General features: G+C 46.5%; 2 protein-coding genes across 4 annotated transcripts in view; one reads left to right on the forward strand and one right to left on the reverse strand.

Annotated features, from left to right (window-relative positions):
- Vps26b (VPS26 retromer complex component B) overlaps positions 1-9,679 on the forward strand; it is a 28,315-nt gene extending 18,636 nt beyond the window's left edge. Inside the window, exons 3-6 of the mRNA XM_075966490.1 lie at positions 1,856-2,020; positions 4,647-4,822; positions 6,877-7,019; positions 7,404-9,679. Coding sequence (XP_075822605.1) covers positions 1,856-2,020; positions 4,647-4,822; positions 6,877-7,019; positions 7,404-7,550 — 631 coding nt within the window. The 3' untranslated portion in view covers positions 7,551-9,679. The remainder of the gene's footprint in view (positions 1-1,855; positions 2,021-4,646; positions 4,823-6,876; positions 7,020-7,403) is intronic.
- Positions 9,680-10,078: 399 nt separating this feature from the next.
- Positions 10,079-19,805, reverse strand: Thyn1 (thymocyte nuclear protein 1). 3 transcript variants are annotated; one of them, XM_075966491.1, is made up of 8 exons: positions 19,716-19,805; positions 19,422-19,557; positions 13,743-13,924; positions 12,460-12,528; positions 12,024-12,116; positions 11,438-11,533; positions 10,963-11,113; positions 10,079-10,280 (listed from the first exon to the last, which is right to left on the reverse strand). In XM_075966491.1, exons 2-8 carry the CDS (start codon positions 19,462-19,464, stop codon positions 10,234-10,236), a joined length of 681 nt encoding a protein of 226 aa, XP_075822606.1. In that variant the 5' UTR covers positions 19,465-19,557; positions 19,716-19,805; the 3' UTR covers positions 10,079-10,233. The 3 variants fall into 3 exon arrangements, with proteins under 3 accessions (XP_075822606.1, XP_075822608.1, XP_075822607.1); XM_075966493.1 differs by having other exon boundaries at positions 19,422-19,527; positions 19,716-19,785; XM_075966492.1 differs by having other exon boundaries at positions 19,707-19,726.
- Between the last annotated feature and the right edge of the window lie 73 nt (positions 19,806-19,878).

Here is a 19,878-nt window from a genome sequence, read left to right on the forward strand (position 1 = left end):
TTTTATGTCAAAAAGAAAGGTATTGAAAACAGCAGGGTGGCTCCTCAAAGATAAATGAATAGAGGGCTGAACACATAACTCTGTGTAAAGCAGCAAGGCACATACTTGAAGACTTTGCAAGGTACTGGGCTCAGTCCCCAGCAACACACATACAATTAAACAGAGTCACTGTGTGATCCAACAATTCCACTTCAGTTGTAGATCGGAATATTTGGACACAGAGTCTGGAACAGATAATCTAACACCTGTGACCACAGCAGTATTCACACGATTATAAAAAGAGAAAGCAGGCAGTCACACACATGCCTTTAATCCCACCATGAGAGGAAACCACAGGTGATCTCTGTGAGTTCTGGGCTGGCCAAGACTAAAAGTGAGGACCGCCCACCCCCATACAGTCAGTCAGGCATGGTGATGCTTGCATTTGAAAAACTGCAAAACAAAGGCAGATGAATCTTTGTGTTTGAGACCAGCCTGGTATACTTAGCAAGTTGTAGGTCACCCAGAGTTACATAGTGAAACCCTATCTCAAAAAACCCAACAACAGCAAAACTCTGCAGTAGCAGTGACATACGAGTGTGTCGGAAGTTTTCAGTCCTCTCTCTTTCCCCCCAGTTGTGAAGGGAAAGGTGATTTTTCTTTTTCGGAGTAGGGTGGGTTGCTAGTGAAGGAAGTCTGTTAAGGGCAGGGACGTATTTAGGCCCTAAATAAAAACAGTAAAAAGCAGAAAAGAATTATAAACCTTGACTTGAAAATCTTCATTAGAATAACACCATTCTTCCACAGATAGTGGAATGGATTTAAGATCTGAGCAATTAGAAAGGGTTAGTTAGGGACAAATGTCTTGTGCGGCTGTGATGGAAGTTACTGAGGGAAATATAAGGACTGCTTAGAAGCGGTCGGTGCCACAGAGCTGGTCGCCTGTAGCCTGTAGCTGATGTGGCCAGTATGTCTGTTAATTTTCTGGAATGTTTAATGGGTACTTGGGTTATCAGAGGATTACTCAGAAGAAATCATAGCTAAGGGTACTTTTCTTCTCTTGTGGGTGTTAGCGTTGTTTTACACCAGGAAACTGGGATTTTGCTGGACCGTGCCGAGTGGCTGTTAGACCCTTAGGGTCCACTTACGTATCTTCTTCTAGAACTGTGCCCTGCCATGCAGCTGCCGCCGCCAGTTAAGCTACTCATTTCGGTGCTGCTTTGCTGTATTATTACATGTTGGTTTGTTCTTGGGGTCTCTTTGTTCTCATAAAGCTGGATTGTAGTTTCTGAATTACCCTTTGCCAGTCTTGATTTTTCTGTTTGTTTGTTCATCTCCCTCCAGATTGTGAGCCCCTCTTGAGAGTGTATTGTCCTTATCCTCTGCCTAGCACAGGGTTGGCTAAGAAAGGCTGCGGAAATGAAGACTTGGTTTGATTTCTCCGTTTCCTATTCCTCACTTTTATTTATCAGATACTATTTAGTGGACAGACATATAAATATAAGTGTATAGGCCAGATATCTATGCTCAAATAGCCAGGAGGTAGGCAAGGAAACAAACCTTCCTCACAGATGGTAGATAGTGGTAGGGCCGTTGGTGTAGAAGGCAGAGAAATCACTTCTGCTAAGACAAGGTTCTTAATTCATTGTCATGAGCTCCCAAGAGGGTTTTAAAGGAAGGCTCTGCTCTTCCTCAGTGGTAACTGCAGAAGTCTGTGTATAGGTGTCTGGGTATACTTTTTCTGAGAAAAGGACCCATAAATTCTCAAAGGGATAGTAAGCCTCGGAGGGTTAAACATTACTGTAGGGTTCTCCCAGGGCTGTGTAGCATCTAGAGACTGGAAGTATTCACTTAGGATGGCTCCGTCTCTTAACAGCTATTTCCTCCGAGCAACCATCAGCCGCCGCCTCAATGATGTCGTCAAAGAGATGGACATTGTAGTTCACACCCTTAGCACGTACCCCGAGCTGAACTCATCCATCAAGATGGAAGTTGGGATCGAGGACTGCCTGCACATTGAATTTGAGTATAACAAATCCAAGTGAGTATCCTGAGCCCCAAGCTCATGTGGTAATCATTTATGGAGGTAAAGAGAGATCTTGTTGTGTACTGACTGACAGCCTCATGAGTCCACAGCTTCATGGTGACAAAGTGCAGGGGGAGACTATGAGAAGTAATACATTAGACATATGTGCTAGGCTAGTTATAGGTAGACAGGCCAGGAAATGGAATCTTTATTGTTCAGCATATTAAATTATTTAAGATCACATATTTAAACATTAAGGTGCCTTTCAAAGTCAAGCTTAGCTAGCTTTTAGGTTGTTTGTTTTGGATCCTAGGTAAAGCTGCTTCCTTCCATGCATGAGAATAATTGTAGAACACAATGCTACTATCATTTATTTCCTCCCTGCCTTAGAAATCAAAGTGAGGAAGCCGTGTACCGGCAATGGGCTGCTTCCTCCCTGAACCAAAATGAGTTACAGGGCAAATACCTGATGCTTTGGTTTTTTTTGTTTTGTTTTGTTTTTGGTTTCCCAAGACAGGGTTTCTCAGTCCCGGAATTCACACTGTAGACCAGGCTGGTCTCGCTCGAACTCACAGAGATCCAACTGCCTCTGCCTCTGCCTCTGCCTCCTGAGTGCTGGGGTTAATGGCATGCACCATCACCACCCGGCACCTGATGTGTTTTTCTGAAGGTCTTAAAATAACTACCTGGCTAGTGGGGAAGCTGCGTTTTCAACTGTTTACTCTGAGATCATCACAGTGTTTAATTGCTTACAAGCCACAGAACGGTCTGCAGTCCTGTATCTTTCTTTTGAATATAGTCTATTTCTGAAAGTATCTGGATCATCTACTCATGTCTTTGATTACCTTTTTTACTGTAGTCGCCTTCCCCCAGGCCCACTGCCAAGCAGAGACTAGGAATTGAGGAGAGACGATTTGCCTACAGAGGGCTTAGGAAGAGAGGCGAGGTAACTCAACTATGTAGACCGGGCTGGCCTCATACGAGTGATCCTATTTCTACTTCATAAGTGCTGAGATTACAGGCATGTGTCGCTGTGTCTGATGGGGCCGGTTTTTAAACTAGGAACATACTTGATTATGAGAACCAACTTACTTATTCCTCTGCTCCCTGAATTGGAACCTAGTGATGCCCTCTTAACCAATAAAATCACCACTGTAACCTGTTGGACAGGTGCTAGGAAGGAGCTTCTTCTTGCCTCCGCCCCCCCCAGTCTTCTTACTCAGTGTGGTCCTTTCCACTAACCCCCCTCCACCCCTTTGAAGGCAGCAACCACCAGGAGTGCTACCACAGAGCCTGAAGCGGGCACTAGTGTTTTAGAGTAGGTTACATGCAGGCAGGAATAGACTCCTAGTCTTCCCCTCTGCTTGTACAACAGATTGTACCATATAGGAACATGAAATATGATTCTTATGTGGTTGTGCCCCATGTGTAAGATTTCCTATAATATAGAAAACCTTAGCATCCATGCATGGTCCGTAAGTATCCTTGAGAAAGGCTGCAGGTGACCTGCTGCGTCTGCAGGTATGCAGGCTACCAACTCAATGTCTGCAGCTCTCCCAGTAGACTGTAAACAACAGTGTCAGAAACAGTGGGGAGGACTAAGTCTGGGAGCTAGCAATCGCCTGTCTGAACCTTCTCTCATCCAGAGCATGACCTAGTCTCTCTCTTCCAGCTTCTTTTTCCCCACCTGCCATGTAAGGAGACCCAACTCTAACATCTCTGCTAGGGATCACGTGCCATGAGTGTGAGCCTAGGTTTGGAGATTATAGCACACGTGATACAGGGAGGTATATACAGAGACTACCAGCACCATTGGCTGGCCCACAGAGAGAGACTTAAAGGAAGAAAGAGACAGTGTTAGTGTAGGGTGGTGGTGGTGCACACCTTTAATCTCTGCACTTAGGAGAAAGAGGCAGGCAGATCTCTGTGAGTTGGGGCGGCCATCCTAGTCTACAGAGTGAAACCCTGTCTTGAAAAACTAAAAAAAGAAAGGAGGGGGGGAGATAAAGAAAAGAAAGAAAGAGTGAGCCATGCAACGTTGCTAAATCCCTAGTAGCTCACGGAGTATCAGCCATGCAGCCTGGGCTGTCTAGCCTGGAGCAGATGGAACTATTCATTGGGAACCGTTAAGGCCCAGTTCCCTACTGACATTGTATGGAGAATAAAGTGGAAAGGCGAGAATTAATTCCTATGTTTTTGAGACTGGCCTAATACATTAGAAAAACATCCATTGTGGCGCACGCCTTTAATCCCAGCACTCGGGAGGCAGAGGCAGGCGGATCTCAGTGAGTTCGAGACCAGCCTGGTCTACAGAGCTAGTTCCAGGACAGGCTCCAAAGCCACAGAGAAACCCTGTCTCAAACCCCCCCCCCCAAAAAAAAACAAACCATACTAAAGGTATATCCTGTGGAAATGGAGTTGATAAACAAATATTAATGGTTGAAATAACATGTATCCTCCTTTGAGCAGGATGTAGAAGAGAGGAAGTCACACAGATTACACTAAAGAACATAGCAGGAAACTGTTCAAATAGCGAGGTTGAGCATAAACACCTCTCACTGACAGTATAACCCATGCTGGCACACGAAGGGGCTAGCTGCCGCACCCAACATCTGTCTCACTTCCTTTTTCTCTTCTTCAGATACCACTTGAAAGATGTCATTGTAGGGAAGATATACTTCCTGCTGGTGAGAATCAAAATCAAGCACATGGAGATAGACATCATCAAACGGGAAACGACAGGCACGGGTCCCAATGTGTACCATGAGAACGACACAATAGCGAAGTATGAGATCATGGACGGGGCTCCAGTCCGAGGTGAGCCTCCTAGCTCAGGGCCACTGCCACGATTTGCTTCCAAGCCACGTGCAGAATTTCAGAATTTGGGAGGGGTTCAAATGATGATACTATTGAAGTAAATTTTTTTTTTAAAGACAAGGTCTCACTGTGTAACCCAAGCTGGTCTGAAATTCATGGGAGTCCCCAGCACTGAAATAGGAAGGGGAGGACAAAGCTGAGCCTTTGGCTTCAGCCTCCTTCCCCAGCCTCAGCCACAACAGCCCCACATTGACCTTGTTTATATATTGATTATACTTAAGATTCTGTCTCAACTGGCCTGCTTGCACATGTGTGTTATCCCACACTTGGTAGGTGGAGGCAGGAGGATTAGGGTTCAAAGTTATCCAAAAAAAAAAAAGTTTGGAAACCACTTTAAAATACAGTATGAATATGTAATTCCGTTTCCCTCTTGACGTTCTGGCATGTTTTCTACAGAGAGAGATCCATCATGTGTTCTAGTCATTGTCACTGCTTAGTTCTAGCTACAGTAAGATGTTTCACTCCAGGAGTTCATTCGCCTGTCATGAAAGTGAACTACTGCATCGGTGACCCACAGTACAGGCTTCAGACAACACCGGAAACCAATGGACGTGGTCCTGCGCAGGCCCTAGGATGAGTGGGCTGAACATGGTCCTGCACAGGGCCTAGGATGAGTGGGCTGGACGTGGTCCTGCACAGGGCCTAGGATGAGTGGGCTGGACGTGGTCCTGCGCAGGGCCTAGGATGAGTGGGCTGGACGTGGTCCTGCACAGGGCCTAGGATGAGTGGGCTGGACGTGGTCCTGCACAGGGCCTAGGATGAGTGGGCTGGACGTGGTCCTGCACAGGGCCTAGGATGAGTGGGCTGGACGTGGTCCTGCGCAGGGCTCCTAGGATGAGTGGGCTGAACGTGGTCCTGCACAGGGCTCCTAGGATGAGTGGGCTGGACGTGGTCCTGTGCAGGGCCTAGGATGAGTGGGCTGAACGTGGTTCTACACAGGGCCTAGGATGAGTGGGCTGAACATGGTCCTGCACAGGGCTCCTAGGATGAGTGGGCTGAACATGGTCCTGCACAGGGCCTAGGATGAGTGGGCTGGACGTGGTCCTGCGCAGGGCTCCTAGGATGAGTGGGCTGAACATGGTCCTGCACAGGGCCTAGGATGAGTGGGCTGGACGTGGTTCTGTGCAGGGCCTAGGATGAGTGGGCTGGACGTGGTCTTGCGCAGGGCTCCTAGGATGAGTGGGCTGAACATGGTCCTGCACAGGACTCCTAGGATGAGTGGGCTGAACATGGTCCTGCACAGGGCCTAGGATGAGTGGGCTGAACATGGTCCTGCACAGGGCCTAGGATGAGTGGGCTGAACGTGGTCCTGCGCAGGGTCTAGGATGAGTGGGCTGGACGTGGTCCTGCACAGGGCCTAGGATGAGTGGGCTGAACATGGTCCTGCACAGGGCCTAGGATGAGTGGGCTGAACGTGGTCCTGCGCAGGGTCTAGGATGAGTGGGCTGAACGTGGTCCTGCACAGGGCCTAGGATGAGTGGGCTGGACGTGGTCCTGCGCAGGGCTCCTAGGATGAGTGGGCTGGACGTAGTCCTGCGCAGGGCCTAGGATGAGTGGGCTGGACATGGTCCTGCACAGGGCCTAGGATGAGTGGGCTGGACATGGTCCCGTGCAGGACCCCTAGGCCAGCCAGAACTATATAGAGACCATGTTTCAAGTAAATATGGGGGGAAACCCCCACCGATAAGGCACATTGCAGAAAGCAGTGGTACCTACTAGTTCCCCTGTGCTGTTCAGTCCCTCTTCCTCACTGCCTTCTGCAGTGGGAGGGTAATAGACTGTTCAGAAGCCGCAGACTGGACTGGATCTGCAAAATCACATTTGTTTCAGGAAACTGCTGGGAGCAAGGTGTAACATCTCTAAAGGCAGAGCCTTTGCTTAGTGTCCCTTGCCTTGCCCAGCAGGCACCTGACCTGCTGCAGGCAGAATGGCGTTAGGCTGTACAACAGCGCCTCCTGTGTCCCTTGCCCTCACTTTTGCCTCACCCCTTACAGGTGAGTCCATCCCCATCAGGCTCTTCCTGGCAGGATATGAGCTCACACCCACCATGCGGGACATAAACAAGAAGTTCTCTGTGCGCTATTACCTCAACTTGGTGCTGATAGATGAGGAGGAACGGCGCTACTTCAAGCAGCAGGTGGGTGCCTCCTCCAGGACCCTGGGTCCCTTTGGGCACAGAGCAGAGAGGCCACCATTCCCACAGAGGGCCGTCTTAACGTTTAAAGCAAAATGCTAAAAAAAAAAAAAAAAATAGTCAAGCCTCTATCACTTGTTATTTGACCAAGAGGTAGAAACATGGAATTGCAGGAGACCCAACTGATACCCGGGGTCTGCTTTCTCAGGCCTAACTCCCGCTTTCGTGGCTCCTGCCAGAGCACCAGTCTTAGGAGCCACCACTTTGGTGAGAGATGAGCCAAGGAGGTTATTCCTGGAGATCCCCTGGGACCAAGATGGGCACCCCTGAGAAAAGCATCCCTGAGCCTCTCTCAAATACCGTATTGACTTTCTTCCAACCCTGCAGGAGGTGGTGTTGTGGCGGAAGGGTGACATTGTACGGAAGAGCATGTCCCACCAGGCAGCCATTGCCTCACAGCGCTTCGAGGGCACAAGCTCCCTGGGTGAGGTGCGGACCCCTGGCCCACTGTCTGACAACAACAGCAGGCAGTAGGCCCCAGGGGCCAAGAAGCTGCCCGGCTTCCACTGCGGCACCCCCATCTACCAAACACCAGCGACTGGGGGAGGGGGAGGACGGTGTGAGGCTCCACTGACCATTTCTTGCAACCTTGAAAACAAATCATGTTTTTTACTTAAATTCTTTTCTCTGAAGAACCTAAGGGGCTTGGGTTGGGCAGCAGTGTCCCTGGGATTCTGCAGCCTAGGTAGGGATAGGGAGAGGAACCATTCTGGAATCTGGTCTCTCCCTTGGGAATGAGAGCTGTCTGTCAAGGCTATCTCAGGCTGTAAAGCAGAGTTGAGAGCACACATCCTTGGCTCCAGGTTCTCTGGGCTTCCTGAGACAGAAGCTGAGCGCGTCCCTGGCATTCACCCGCCAGCAGACCTCTGGGTAGTCATGTCTTACTCGCCCTTCGACGGTTCCTGAGGTAGTGGCAGAAGTTGTTGGGCCTGTCTCATCTAAGTTGAAGAAGACTCAAGATTGGGACGCTACCTCTCTGGGCATCTGGGATGTGGTGCTCTGAAGTTTCCGGTCACCTCTGGCTCCTCACTACTGGGACCAGACACGTTTCTTCTCCATTTTCTATAGCTTGTCAGGAACCACACAGGAGCAGAGCCTAAGGAAGGGTCTGAGCTGACTGTCCTCACTTGTGAGAAATCTGGGCCTAGAAAAGTTCTGAGACTGGTGTCACACATGGATGGCCAGGAGGCTGCACTAGGTCTCCTGGGGGAAACATTAGGCAAGACAACTGTCTGCCTTCACCACATGACTCCACGTGGCAACCCAAGGGCTGGGTTGTTCTAGGAAATTATTTTAAGTTACCACAAGCCCTAAGCAGAGGGTCTGTTTCCTTTAGTTTAGATCATTAGAAGAGGCTGAGATCCATTTGCCTCCCTGAACGTGATCTGTCGTTACTCCTTGTCCTCCACTTGATTTCTGGAATTGAGCTTGGATTCAGACACTTGCCTCCTCCACCCCAACCCCTCTCATCCCACTCTCTACACATTAAGGGAGGAAGGGCCTCTGCAGAAGACTGTCACAACTTCAGAATAATTCTGCTTGCCAAATTATGTCCTTATCTTTACCAGTTCACCGACTCAAGTTTAGGACCACTGTTTGGTTTTGGTTTTTGTAATTTAAAAACACAATAGGAAAACTCTGGTGGATTTTGTTACACTAGAGAAGAGGCAGTGCTTCCTCCTACTGTGTTAGGGCCTGCAAGTAGTAAAGAGGTTGATTGTCTTCTCTGCCTTTTCTGGGAATGACCAGGAATTATCTTCCATTGGCTGCCCTCCCCGCTACAGAAAGATCAAGTGGAACCGATGTTCAACAAGTACGGTATTTGCTGTGTTCTTGGTAATCTGGGAAGTAAAGGATTTGTTCCTATGTCATCTTTCAGTTACTGTAGAAAATGGGGTCTTGTCCTCAGAAGTCAGTGCAATCTTAGACTTTGACAGGGCAGGGCCAATGGGTCAAAGTTCAGATGAAAGGTGCTTGGGGTGACTGGGGGTAGCAGAGCTAAGTAAATTTTTCCCCGTGACAGACCCCAAATTTAGGTGTAACATACAGTCCCCATGGGAAGAGGTTCACCTGCCCAGCTGCCCTTGGGTATAAAAGCTGGGCCCTAGCGTATGAAGGAGGCAGGTTCTGTGCTCCTGCCTTTTTCAGGGTATGAGACTAGACTCTGCTGTGCCTCCTTCTAATAGCTAATTAAAAGTATCTGTCAATTTCTCTGCCTCCCAGCTGACAACACAAATCCATTTTCCAACTTTGCTAACATCTTAAGCCTTTCTTCTGAGAGAACTAGAAGGTAGAACGTGCTGTTTCTCTCAGGAGCTGTGCACAAGCCAGGTCTTGCTTTCTTTGACTGCTCCCATTTTCTTTTCTGCCAACTGTGAAAGTGTGGGGGAGGCTCCTATCCCCATCCCGTGAGGTTCCCAAACCTGGAGTGCATAGGTACTAAACCAAGCAGTGCAACTTGTAATTAAGAAACTGCAGTGTTTACATGTTTCTTAATGTGTTGTCTTTTCAATGGCTGTATTTTAAAAGAACATTTGTTTTAATGGTGTCTCTAATTAAAGGAAGCCCTGTGGCTTTGGAGGCATTGTGCCCATGATCCACCAGATTCTGTGCTCTGTTCCTTAACACCGTCTCATATCTGACATACTGGGAACGAAGCTTCATGACTTCGACACTTGCCTCCTTTTTCAGTGGATGGTAAACAATAATGAGCACCGTATTAACCACCCATTTCAGGCAAGCATGACTCAGTAAGTCCAGGTCTGGCCACTTAGCCCAAAGCATTTATATTTTCAACTTCAAGACTTAGGTTCGCTGAGTGTTCAAAGACCAAAGGACTCAGTCCTACACTGTGCTATTTGCTATATAACAACTACAGTGGTAGGGGCAGATGATAGTATAGGTGCTCACATCTTCCATTTGGCAAAAGGAACCAGGCTTGGATGTAAGGCGTCTACAGTGAAGGATTCCACCACACCCAACACAGATTTAGAAGGAAAAGCTTTCAGCCTTGTCACGAAATATCTTTTATTGGTAAACACGAACAAACCACCTGTGCACACGACCCCAGGTAGACACTGCAAGCTTTCCTCTTTTGCCTTATAGAATCTTGACTTTGTGGATCATTGGCTTGGTCATTCCATCAATAGAGTCTTCACTAACTTGGTTCTGTTTCCTCCAGGCTCAAAATAAAATCAAACTCTTCTACAAAAAAAAAAAAAAGAAAGAAAAAAGGGCAGGGCGGGTGGGGGAGGTGTTGTGTCTCCTCCTGTAGAAGAAGCTCATGAGGAGCCACAGTGCCTGGAGTAGGCAGTTGTCCACTCAGAAACTGGACTATCTCAGGGTACTGGGTCTACAGCAAGGAGCAGCTGAGCACATAGCCTTCCTCATGAGTGACACAGGTGAGGACTCTGGCCCAGAGATGTTGTGTTAAGGGCGGCGGGCTCTGTCCCGCCACCCGGCTAGCTTTACCCGAAATAATTACATGGAAACTGTATTCTTTTAAACACCGCTTGGCCCATTTCTATCTAGCCTCTTCTAGGCTAATTCTCGCACCTGGACTAGCCCACTTCTAATTATCTGCTGTAGCCCACGAGGTGGCTTATCAGGGAGATTCTAGCCTAAGTCCATCCTGGGTTGGACCTTCATCGCATGTGCCTCAGAGAGCAGAGCTATCCCAGCATCCGCCCAGGAGAGGGGAGCATGGCGTCTCTGAGCTCACTTCCTCTTCCTCCCAGCATTCTGTTCTGTTTACTCCACCCACCTATGTTCTAAGCTATGAGCCCAAGCAGTTTGTTTATTACTTAGCCAATGAAATCAACAGATTGATATATGACACTCCCACATCACAGAGACCTTTAATACTGTCTCCACGTTTAGGTCTTACCTTGGGTCACAGGCTGAACTGACAGTCTCTGGCGAGTGAAGAGAGTCATGCTTTTTAAGGGGCCACCGGAAGCTTTGTGGGCATGGTGATGGGCTTTCAGCTCCTCCAGGGGGATGAAACGCTTCATCATTCGAACGAATTGTACATCCACCTATTGGACAGCATTGAGGGGCAGAAACATGTTTAGCCAGACTGGATCTCACCGTGTTGCCTAGTCTGTCCTTGACTTCCTCGGCTGAATCAATTCCAGCCTCAGCTGACTGAGTGGCTAAGAATACAGGCGTTTGCTTCTGTGTCCACCCAGAATTTCTGCTGTTTGCAGGAGGTGCCTGGTGTTAGTGTTCTACTCTAATATCCCAATTCAACAAAACTTCATCTAAGTGAGAAGCTGGGCTGTGCTCCTTGACCTAACAGTACCCATATTTTCCCACCTTTGTCCATTCTCCCCCTGTGAAACAGGAAGTATAGTTATTACCATCGACCATTTAGGGTTCTCCTCTTTGCTGGATGGGTCATAATGGGGATTATTTTTTTCAAACTGTGTGTGGTCTGGGTAAGCCTCCTTTACGATCTGAAAGCAAATCCAAAATCGCCAATCATTAACTTCCTGTTCAAGTTTTAATATGCATCTCACTTTGACTTCTTACCCTTCCTTCACATTCTGACCCATCTCCCTTGCTATAGAGACAGTTGGTATGCAGACTTCTGGAAATAAAAGATAGCCTATGCAAGCATAGTTAGAAACGAAATCCTATTTTTACAAAGTCTCACAAGCATGTTCTAAAACTAAATGCTTAAAGTTACTTGGAAACACATAGTGTTATCCTGAAACTCTTAGCAAAGAGGAGTTACCTGATAGAACCTCAGATAGTGAGAAGTATTAGCAGGGCCTAAAACAAAGTCCTTCCTATTCAGGTGATGGTCAGGGCAGTTTTCCTATTTTCTGTGACAGGAAGTGTGTGTGTTTGAGGGGGCATACTTTAGTTACTACCTATTCAAACTGTAAGGCTTTACACGAGTAAGTCCCTGGAGGAATCCCGGCTAAAATGTGTGCACCTAACCTTCATAAGTCCCACGATGCCTGGCTGTTTACAGTTGCTATGGTAGAAGAAGGCTTCTTCCTCCAACTTCATGGCCCTGAGGAAGTTCCGAGCCTATGTCAGAGGAAAAGAAACAAGAATTACCCTCCTACAGCTGGAAAGAAATCAAGTCTGTTTTTATTCGATGTTTTTTCCTGTCTTGCGCTTCTCTCAGATTCGTAAGAAAATCTGTTCCTTTGTTCAGAGTCCTGGCCTTAGTCCAGGACACTAGCCAGAAGCAAGCCACTTGAGCAGACTGCATGCTGTCATGGTGATTATGATATTTCTGAAGGCATTTTCAGAATAGCGTTCAGAAAAAAGCAGTGTTGGTTCCGACCTTGCTGCTGAAGAACATAGTGGAGGAGGCAGACATCCATCCTAGTCTGGGCTTCAGGGTTCCTGCCCCTTGTCTCCGTACCTGATAGTTGCGAACACCATCCCAGCAAGCTGTCTGCTTGGGCTGTGCTTTGAGATCCTCAATGCCGAACTAGGCAAGAGAAAATAAAGTCATTCACTACTTAGTCACTGGTCAGTTGATAAGCTCTATGGAAACAAAGTTCTCTCTTTAATCCTGAAAAGTGCTATCTACGGGCTATAAAGAAGCTATGCGAATTACCAGGAATTAGTTCCAGGGTGCCACTGATGTTGAATGAATATAAATTAAGCCTTGGGTTTTACATTGTGATCTTTGCTAATTAAGACGATTAGCTGAGAGGGTAATCAGGGTACTAAAACAGTCTGCTGTGTTTCACTTATTAAAGTATCATCATTCTCTAATATTTCTGCTTTCCTCAGGCTAGTATTAAAATCGGCTTATATTCTTTCCTTGATTAGATGGCAACACTTGTCAGGGAGACTTCCAGGAGCACAGCAAGTAGTAAGAGAAAAATACATCTAGTGCCAGGTGTGGTGGCACACACCTGTAATCCCAGCACTCCTAAAACTGGGGCAAGGAGGATCTTAGATTCAAGGGCAACGTGGGCCTCAAAAGTTAGGAGGCCAGCCTGGACTACATAGTAAGATCATCTTAAAACACATAACACAATTAAACTCAAGACTGGCACTGGCAAGCTAAACCGTATGTCTGATTTTATAAATAAAGTTTCACCTGAACATAACCACATCTTTCGTGTATTGTCTCTGACCACTTTCTTTGTTAACGAGACAGAGCAGCAACACGGGCCTCTCTGGCTCATTTTCCGAAAAAGTCTGCCAACCCTTACTTAGATGGAAACCCAGAAAGCAGATACAGGTTGGGCATGCTTGATGTTAACATTGAAATCAAAAATACTCTGGAATGTTCTAACATTTAGAAATGTTTCTATTTTATTAAATAGCAATTTGGCCTTTTATGAGAGGTAGGTTAGGGATATTCAAATTGTAAAATCTAGAACACTCCTGGTCCCAGGAGTTTTGGATAAGAGCTATCTGACCTTAAGCTAATGATAATAAATGCTACAAATTCTACTTTTACCTCCCTGTAGACTTCAGAGAGGACAAGCTGACGTCTGAATCGTATGGTAAACGTGTTCATCCTTGTTAAGTGTGTCTGGGTCTGAGGTGTGGCGTATGTGTGGTCAGGACACAGCTTTCAGGGGTTGCTTCTCTCCCTGCACTGGTTCCAGACCATCGGGCTTGTTCAGCAAGTGCTCTTACCCACTGCCCCATCTCGCCAACATGATTGAACATGCACAATCTCACCTTCACATCAACACCTTTCTCTAGCCGGCTTTCTGGCTCTGACTTCATCAGCCAGTAGTTGCTGGAATTCTTGCCACCATTTTTAGAGGTTGAAGTCTTCTGAGGGCTGGGACTCTCTAGCTTAGCGGATGTATCTCCCGAGCTTTCAGTCTTAGTACGCTTTTCTGATGGCTCCTTCTTGTCTGCAATAGAAGCAAAGGAAAATGCTTGTCACTCTGCTGGGAGGCAATGTTCTATTGTGGAAAAAGGCAAAAACAAAAGACTTACTACTTGGTGTCACACCTGGACTTAAAACTTAGACTATAAGCACTAACTATAGCACCACAGTCCTGTATAGAAGTAACGTCACCTTCTCTTTAAAATCTGGCTCCGAGATGACATCCTCTTGACTCTTAACCAGTGAAACCATCAACTCATATCAACTGCAACTACCAGTGCTGGGCCCACACAAGATTGGCCCTGTCAACTGTCATTCACAAATGGGGGAGGAGCTCATAAGGCCCTATCCTTTATTGCTAAAATTATTGGCTAATAGGTTCTGGGAGAGGGGGAGTCGCTGTTTTGAATTACGTAGCCACCGCTGAGCTCACCAGCTTCTACTAGATAGGTCCAAACCCATGGCTTCATAAATGACCCTGGTTAAGCTCAGTGGGCCACAAACCAAAATGATTAGACAGGAGTGTAAGGTTTGTAGGCAAGCACTAGCGTAGGATACAGGTTTAAGTACAGTGGAGAGGTAGGAGAGGGTGGGGTAAAAGTGGTCTAAGGGCTAGATTGATGGCTGTGTTTTAGATTCCATAAAACTCCAGCCAGAGCCGGAGTTTTAATGCCTTTAATGCCAGCACTTGGGAGGCAGAGGCAGGCGGATCTGTGTGAGTTCGAGACCAGCCTGGTCTACAAGAGCTAGTTCTAGGACAGGCTCCAAAGCTACAGAGAAACCCTGTCTCAAAAAACCAACCCCCGCAAAAAAAAAAAAAACCAACCAAAAACACCTTAAAATTCGGGTTCAATTCCCATCATCCACATGGCTCACAACTGTAACTTCAGTCCCAAGAGGATCTAACACCCTTTCTAGCCTCTGTAGATGAGTGTGGCGCATAGACATACATATACTCTGAAAATAAAGCATTGCAAACTTAAAAGCTGCTGGGCAGTAGTGGCACACACCTTAAATCCCTGCACTTGGGAGGCAGAGGCAGAAGTAGGTGGATCTCTGAATTTGAGAAGAATGAGTTCCAGAACAGCCTGGCTACACAGAGAAGCCCTGTCCCAGAAAACAAACAAAAAATATTTTTTTTACTTTTACAAAATGGTCCATTTACATTCTGTACATTTGTGAAATTGTCAAAGAAATGTAATCAATAAAAAAGAATACCCCCTTACAGAATACCTTCTAGATTACTCAATGAAGTAATTACTCCCATGGGGTTAAGGTTAAAGAATACCAGCAATAATCAGTAAGTGTGTTCCGCCCTGACTCTGTGCCTTTAATCTGACTATACTTTCCAATGAGGAAATGAAGCACTTACTTGAAACTGTTTTCAGTGATTACTTGATAATACAAAGGAAAGACTTAGGAAGTATCTCATTATTATAAATGCATGATCCCATACTTCTCTCCTGCTGTATACATGCCTGATTCTCATTAATTTAGTTTTATGATATGGTATCTGTTTCACAAAATGCTAAACCATTAACAAAGTTACTTTTCTGGTGTTTAAGTTGTGTATTTTAACTACAACTGAAAATAAATCCCATCAGATGCCCTTATATTCTGCAAAAAAAAAAAAAAGATGTCAAGAGAAGTTTATTCAGAACCATGTAGACATGGTAAAAACTAGATCTTTTTCTTCCTGTAGTGGGGACCGAACCCAGGACTTTACCCACGCTAGTCCAGCAACCTATCACTAAGCTACATCCCACCCCACCACCTTTTTTTTTTTATTTTAATGAGAGACTGTGTCTCACTAAATTTCCTAGCCTGGCCTTCAGTTCACTCTGTAGTCTGGATGAGCCATGAATGAACAAATCTCCCTCCTAATTAGCTTGGATTATAGCTCTTTAGCATCAGCCCTGGTTTCCCCACCTCAATTGCGCTTCAAATATGCAAGGTGTGCTGTGCCACTGAGCTACATCTCCAGCCCCGAAACTGGGCTTTTACTCCACGAGTGAAAGAAAATGTGCTTGGGACACAGCAGTCACTCAGCATGCCAGGCCACAACCCTAAGTTGATACAGCCTCGGAGGTGTTCTGTCCACCTGAGCCATGTGCTGTAGATCACAATCCAGCCGGGTAGAGCGAAGCCCTGAGTCGAGTCACGACTGTCACTTGAGTATGTGTGAACCTACAGTTAACTTACTCTGTTACCTCAGAATTTAGTTTGCTACTGCATCTATCTTCGTTAAATATCATTACGGATGATGCTCTGAACTTAGTTATCTTAGCAACAGTTTCCCAGCTCTCCTTAAGAACAGCCATACTATTAGATTAGTGCCTGCTCCAGACGTCATCAGAGAGGCTTCCTCTGGAGGCAGATGAAAGTGGATACAGAAACCCACAGCCAGACGTTATGCAGAGTCTAAATTGGAGGTCTCCAGAGGGTCCCTCCCCCTTGGAACTCTGAGAACCGCAAGGAAGAGATGGAGGAAAGATTGTAGGAGTCAGAGGGGATGGAGCATGCCAGGAGATCATGGCCTACTGAATCAGCTAAGCAGGGTTCACCTGGGCCCACAGGCTGAAGCAGCAAGCATGGGGAGCCCGCAGGGGTCTGCACCAGGTCTCTGTATATATGCTGTGGCTGTTACCTTGGTATTTTTGTGGGATTCCAAACTGTGGGAGCAGGTGTGTCTTTGACTCTTGCCATGTCTTGGGACAAAGTCCTGTTGCAGTGCCTAGTCCAGCTTCTGTGTGAGGGTTTTTGCCTTGATTACTGTACCTTGTTTTTTCGTGTTTGGTTGTTGTCTCTTGGAGGCCTGCTCTTTTCTGAAGGGAGACAGAGGGGGAGTGGATGGGGTTAGGGACAGGGAGCTTGGAGGAGCAGAGGAAGTGGCAACTGTGGTTGGGATGTATTGTATGAAAGAATCTATTTTCAATTTAAAAAAAAAAAGCACAGGCATTCTGTGTGTGGTTAAATAACCACAATGTGTTGTGATCGACCTGCAACCTGTCATTCTTAGTAGAGGTTCATTCTACCTTCCACTGCTTAATTTCTGCTTTTTAAAAAAAAAAAAAAACTTTATTTTTTTAAGATTTATTATGTATACAATGTTCTGTCTGCATGTATGCTGCAGGCCAGAAGAGGGCACCAGATCTCATTACAGATGGTCCTGAGCAGCCACCCTTTGATTGCTGAGAACTGAACTTAGGACCTCTAGGGAGAGTGGCCTGTCCTCTTAACCGCTGAGCCATCCTCCAGCCCCTCAATTTCTGCTTTTTATCCATAGTATACATTCACTTTTGGGAATGAAAGGACATGTATTCTTAGTTCTAGGATTTTGCTAGTGGAAAGCCCTCACATTCTTGTAAGGCTGGGCTCAAAATCTGCTTCCTTCTCGAGGCCTTCCCTCTGATCCCGCCCCTTCCAGACCTCCAGCAGCCTGTCTTTTGTTCATACATGTTTGCACTTGCCCCTGGAAAAGGTACTGCACCTTCACTGCTTTCGCCTGATACTCAATGGCCTTTTTCTATTGAATTCTAGCTGACACAGAAAGCAAAAATTGTAGATACTCAACAGGCACCAACTGCCATACAGTGTTTCCAGACATGTCTACGTTGTTTAATACTCAATCAGTTTGAATATACTTCCCGAAGCATCTATTTGTCTATTTTGATGTAGAATCTCAGAACTCTGAAGCTCAGGCTGGCCTCCAGTCTGCAGCAGCCCTGCTACCTTAACTGCCCAGGTGTTGGGACTGCAGGTAGGAATATCACAAATGGTTTTTTTTTCTTTGTTTGTTCTAGAGATGGGGACCCATGCTGTAGCCCAGACTGGCCTAGAACACAGTTGTCTTGATGACAGGCATGAGCTGTCTCGGGGGCTGGTTGTTTGTGGCAAAAGCATTTAAAGTTCTTTGCTCCTGCTTTCCTGCACTGTGCAGTGTGCAGTCCTCAACAGCAGAAAATACAGCCAGCTGCTGGCTGCAGCAACCTAAGCTTAACTCACGACCTGGGATTCGTACAGCACACAAGAGGATTCTGAGGCCAGCGAGAATGATGCCAAGTTGGAGCTTAAAAGATTTTAAGTTGGGCATGTTGGCTAATGTCTGTAATCTCTGAATTTTAGAGCCTGAAGCAGGAGCCTTGCGGCAAGTTCAAGGCCAGACTAGGCTAGAGAGGTCTGTCTCAAAACAGGAAAGGGGTTTGACATAAAATTAAGCAAGGCATTAAGAGACAGATGCTAGAGCATCAGGAAAGGCATTTACTGCCAAGCCAGATGATCTGACTTCTAGCCCCTAAGGCCCATCGACAAGAGAACCAACTTCCAGGCACCAGCACTTGGGCCAGGGCACACATACACAGAATCTGAAAAGCCAGCAGAGACACAAGCTAAGGTAAGGACCTCGGAAAAGCTCTGGAGCAGACAGGGCTTGTCAGCTGCGCTAAGTGTCTCAGCAATAACCATGGATAAGATTCGGGTAGTCTCTGAAATACATTGTCCAAATTTAAGATCTGTTTTGGATAATTTATCAAATCTACAATGAAAGCACTTGGGGGTAGGGGCAAAAGGATCAGGAATTCAGGTCATCCTCAATTATTTAGCAATCCCAAATTAACAGGTTGATAAGATAAAAACCTAGGAAAAGCAAATTGTGTGTTGGGGGGTAGGGGATGAAGGGTGGAGTGGGGTCTCCTGTAGGTGGCCTCAAACTCTATGTAGTCAGGACTATCTGGAACTGATTGAGATTTTAGCTTTTTTTACATTCCATACGAAACCACACACAGCTTCCTCTGTCTGGCTTATTTCATCAGAAGAATAATCTAAGGGCTGCTAAGGTGGCTTAGGTGGCAAGGGCATTTTTTTTTTTTAAATCAAAGCCTGACAACTTGAGTTCTATCCCTGCTATTCACAAGGTGGAAAGGGGAAACTGATTCCTGCACGTTAATCTCTGAAGACATTGTGTGTGCCTAGATAAAAAAAGTTGATAAATCTAATTTCAAAAATATAGTCTGTTTCCACCCTTAGTGGAAAAGCTATCTATCTCTACACACACAATCTCTCTCTCCCCCCCCCTCTCTCTCTCTCTCTCTCTCTCTCTCTCTCTCTCTCTCTCTCTCTCTCACACACACACACACACACACACACACACACACACTTTTGGAGATAGGGTCCTGCTTGTGTAGAGCTGGCGTGGTACTCACTACTATGTAACCAGGCTGGTCTAAGGCAATCCTCCTGCCTCAACCTCCCACATGCGTGGGTCACCACAGAACAATACGTGTATGTATTGCAAATATCTGCAAATATCTTTAGTGCTTTTTTGTTTGTTTGTTTGTTTGTTTTTTGAATGGACGAACAAGAGGTAAAGACTTCAAGTGGAAGTTTGGCAAAAAGAATAGAGATGACAGTAAGTAACAACCTTTAAAGTTTCCCTCCAAAGTCAGGAAGTGGAAAAATGAACAATGCACGCCCTACAGAAACGTTCTTCCCCCGCTGCCTTCGGCAGCTTAGGTGCGGCTCACCTGGGCCAGCAGCCCCAGTTAGCCTCTTCCGGGTTCTCGGCATGCTGTCTCTGCAGGAGGCTGAAGATAACCGGACGTGCAAGAAGCAACTCTTGTCTTCCACAGCCTGCACGGTGCAAGATGGAAGCAAGGAAGCCTAAAAGGCCTGAGACTTGTGAATAAAAATCATATTAAGCCATTATAACCCGCCCCTTCGTTATCTGCGCCCTTTCCATCTCGCATCTGCCCCTGAACACTCCTTAGTCCCTTATTCGGTTTTTTTCCTCCATCACTCTCTCAACACACCAGCCAGACCTTTGAAGAAGCTCTGCCAGGCGGATCTTCAGAACGCCTTGAGGAGACTAGCGCGCCCTCGCGTACCGTGTGGAAGGTACAACGCTTTGGCACCGCCCCGAGGTTCTCTGGGAACTGTAGTCCCAGCACCCCAGCAGTCCTCCTGGAGCTCAAGCTTCAAGAG

Source organism: Microtus pennsylvanicus, chromosome 3 (genome assembly GCF_037038515.1).
Source record: "Microtus pennsylvanicus isolate mMicPen1 chromosome 3, mMicPen1.hap1, whole genome shotgun sequence".
Taxonomy (NCBI): domain Eukaryota; kingdom Metazoa; phylum Chordata; class Mammalia; order Rodentia; family Cricetidae; genus Microtus; species Microtus pennsylvanicus.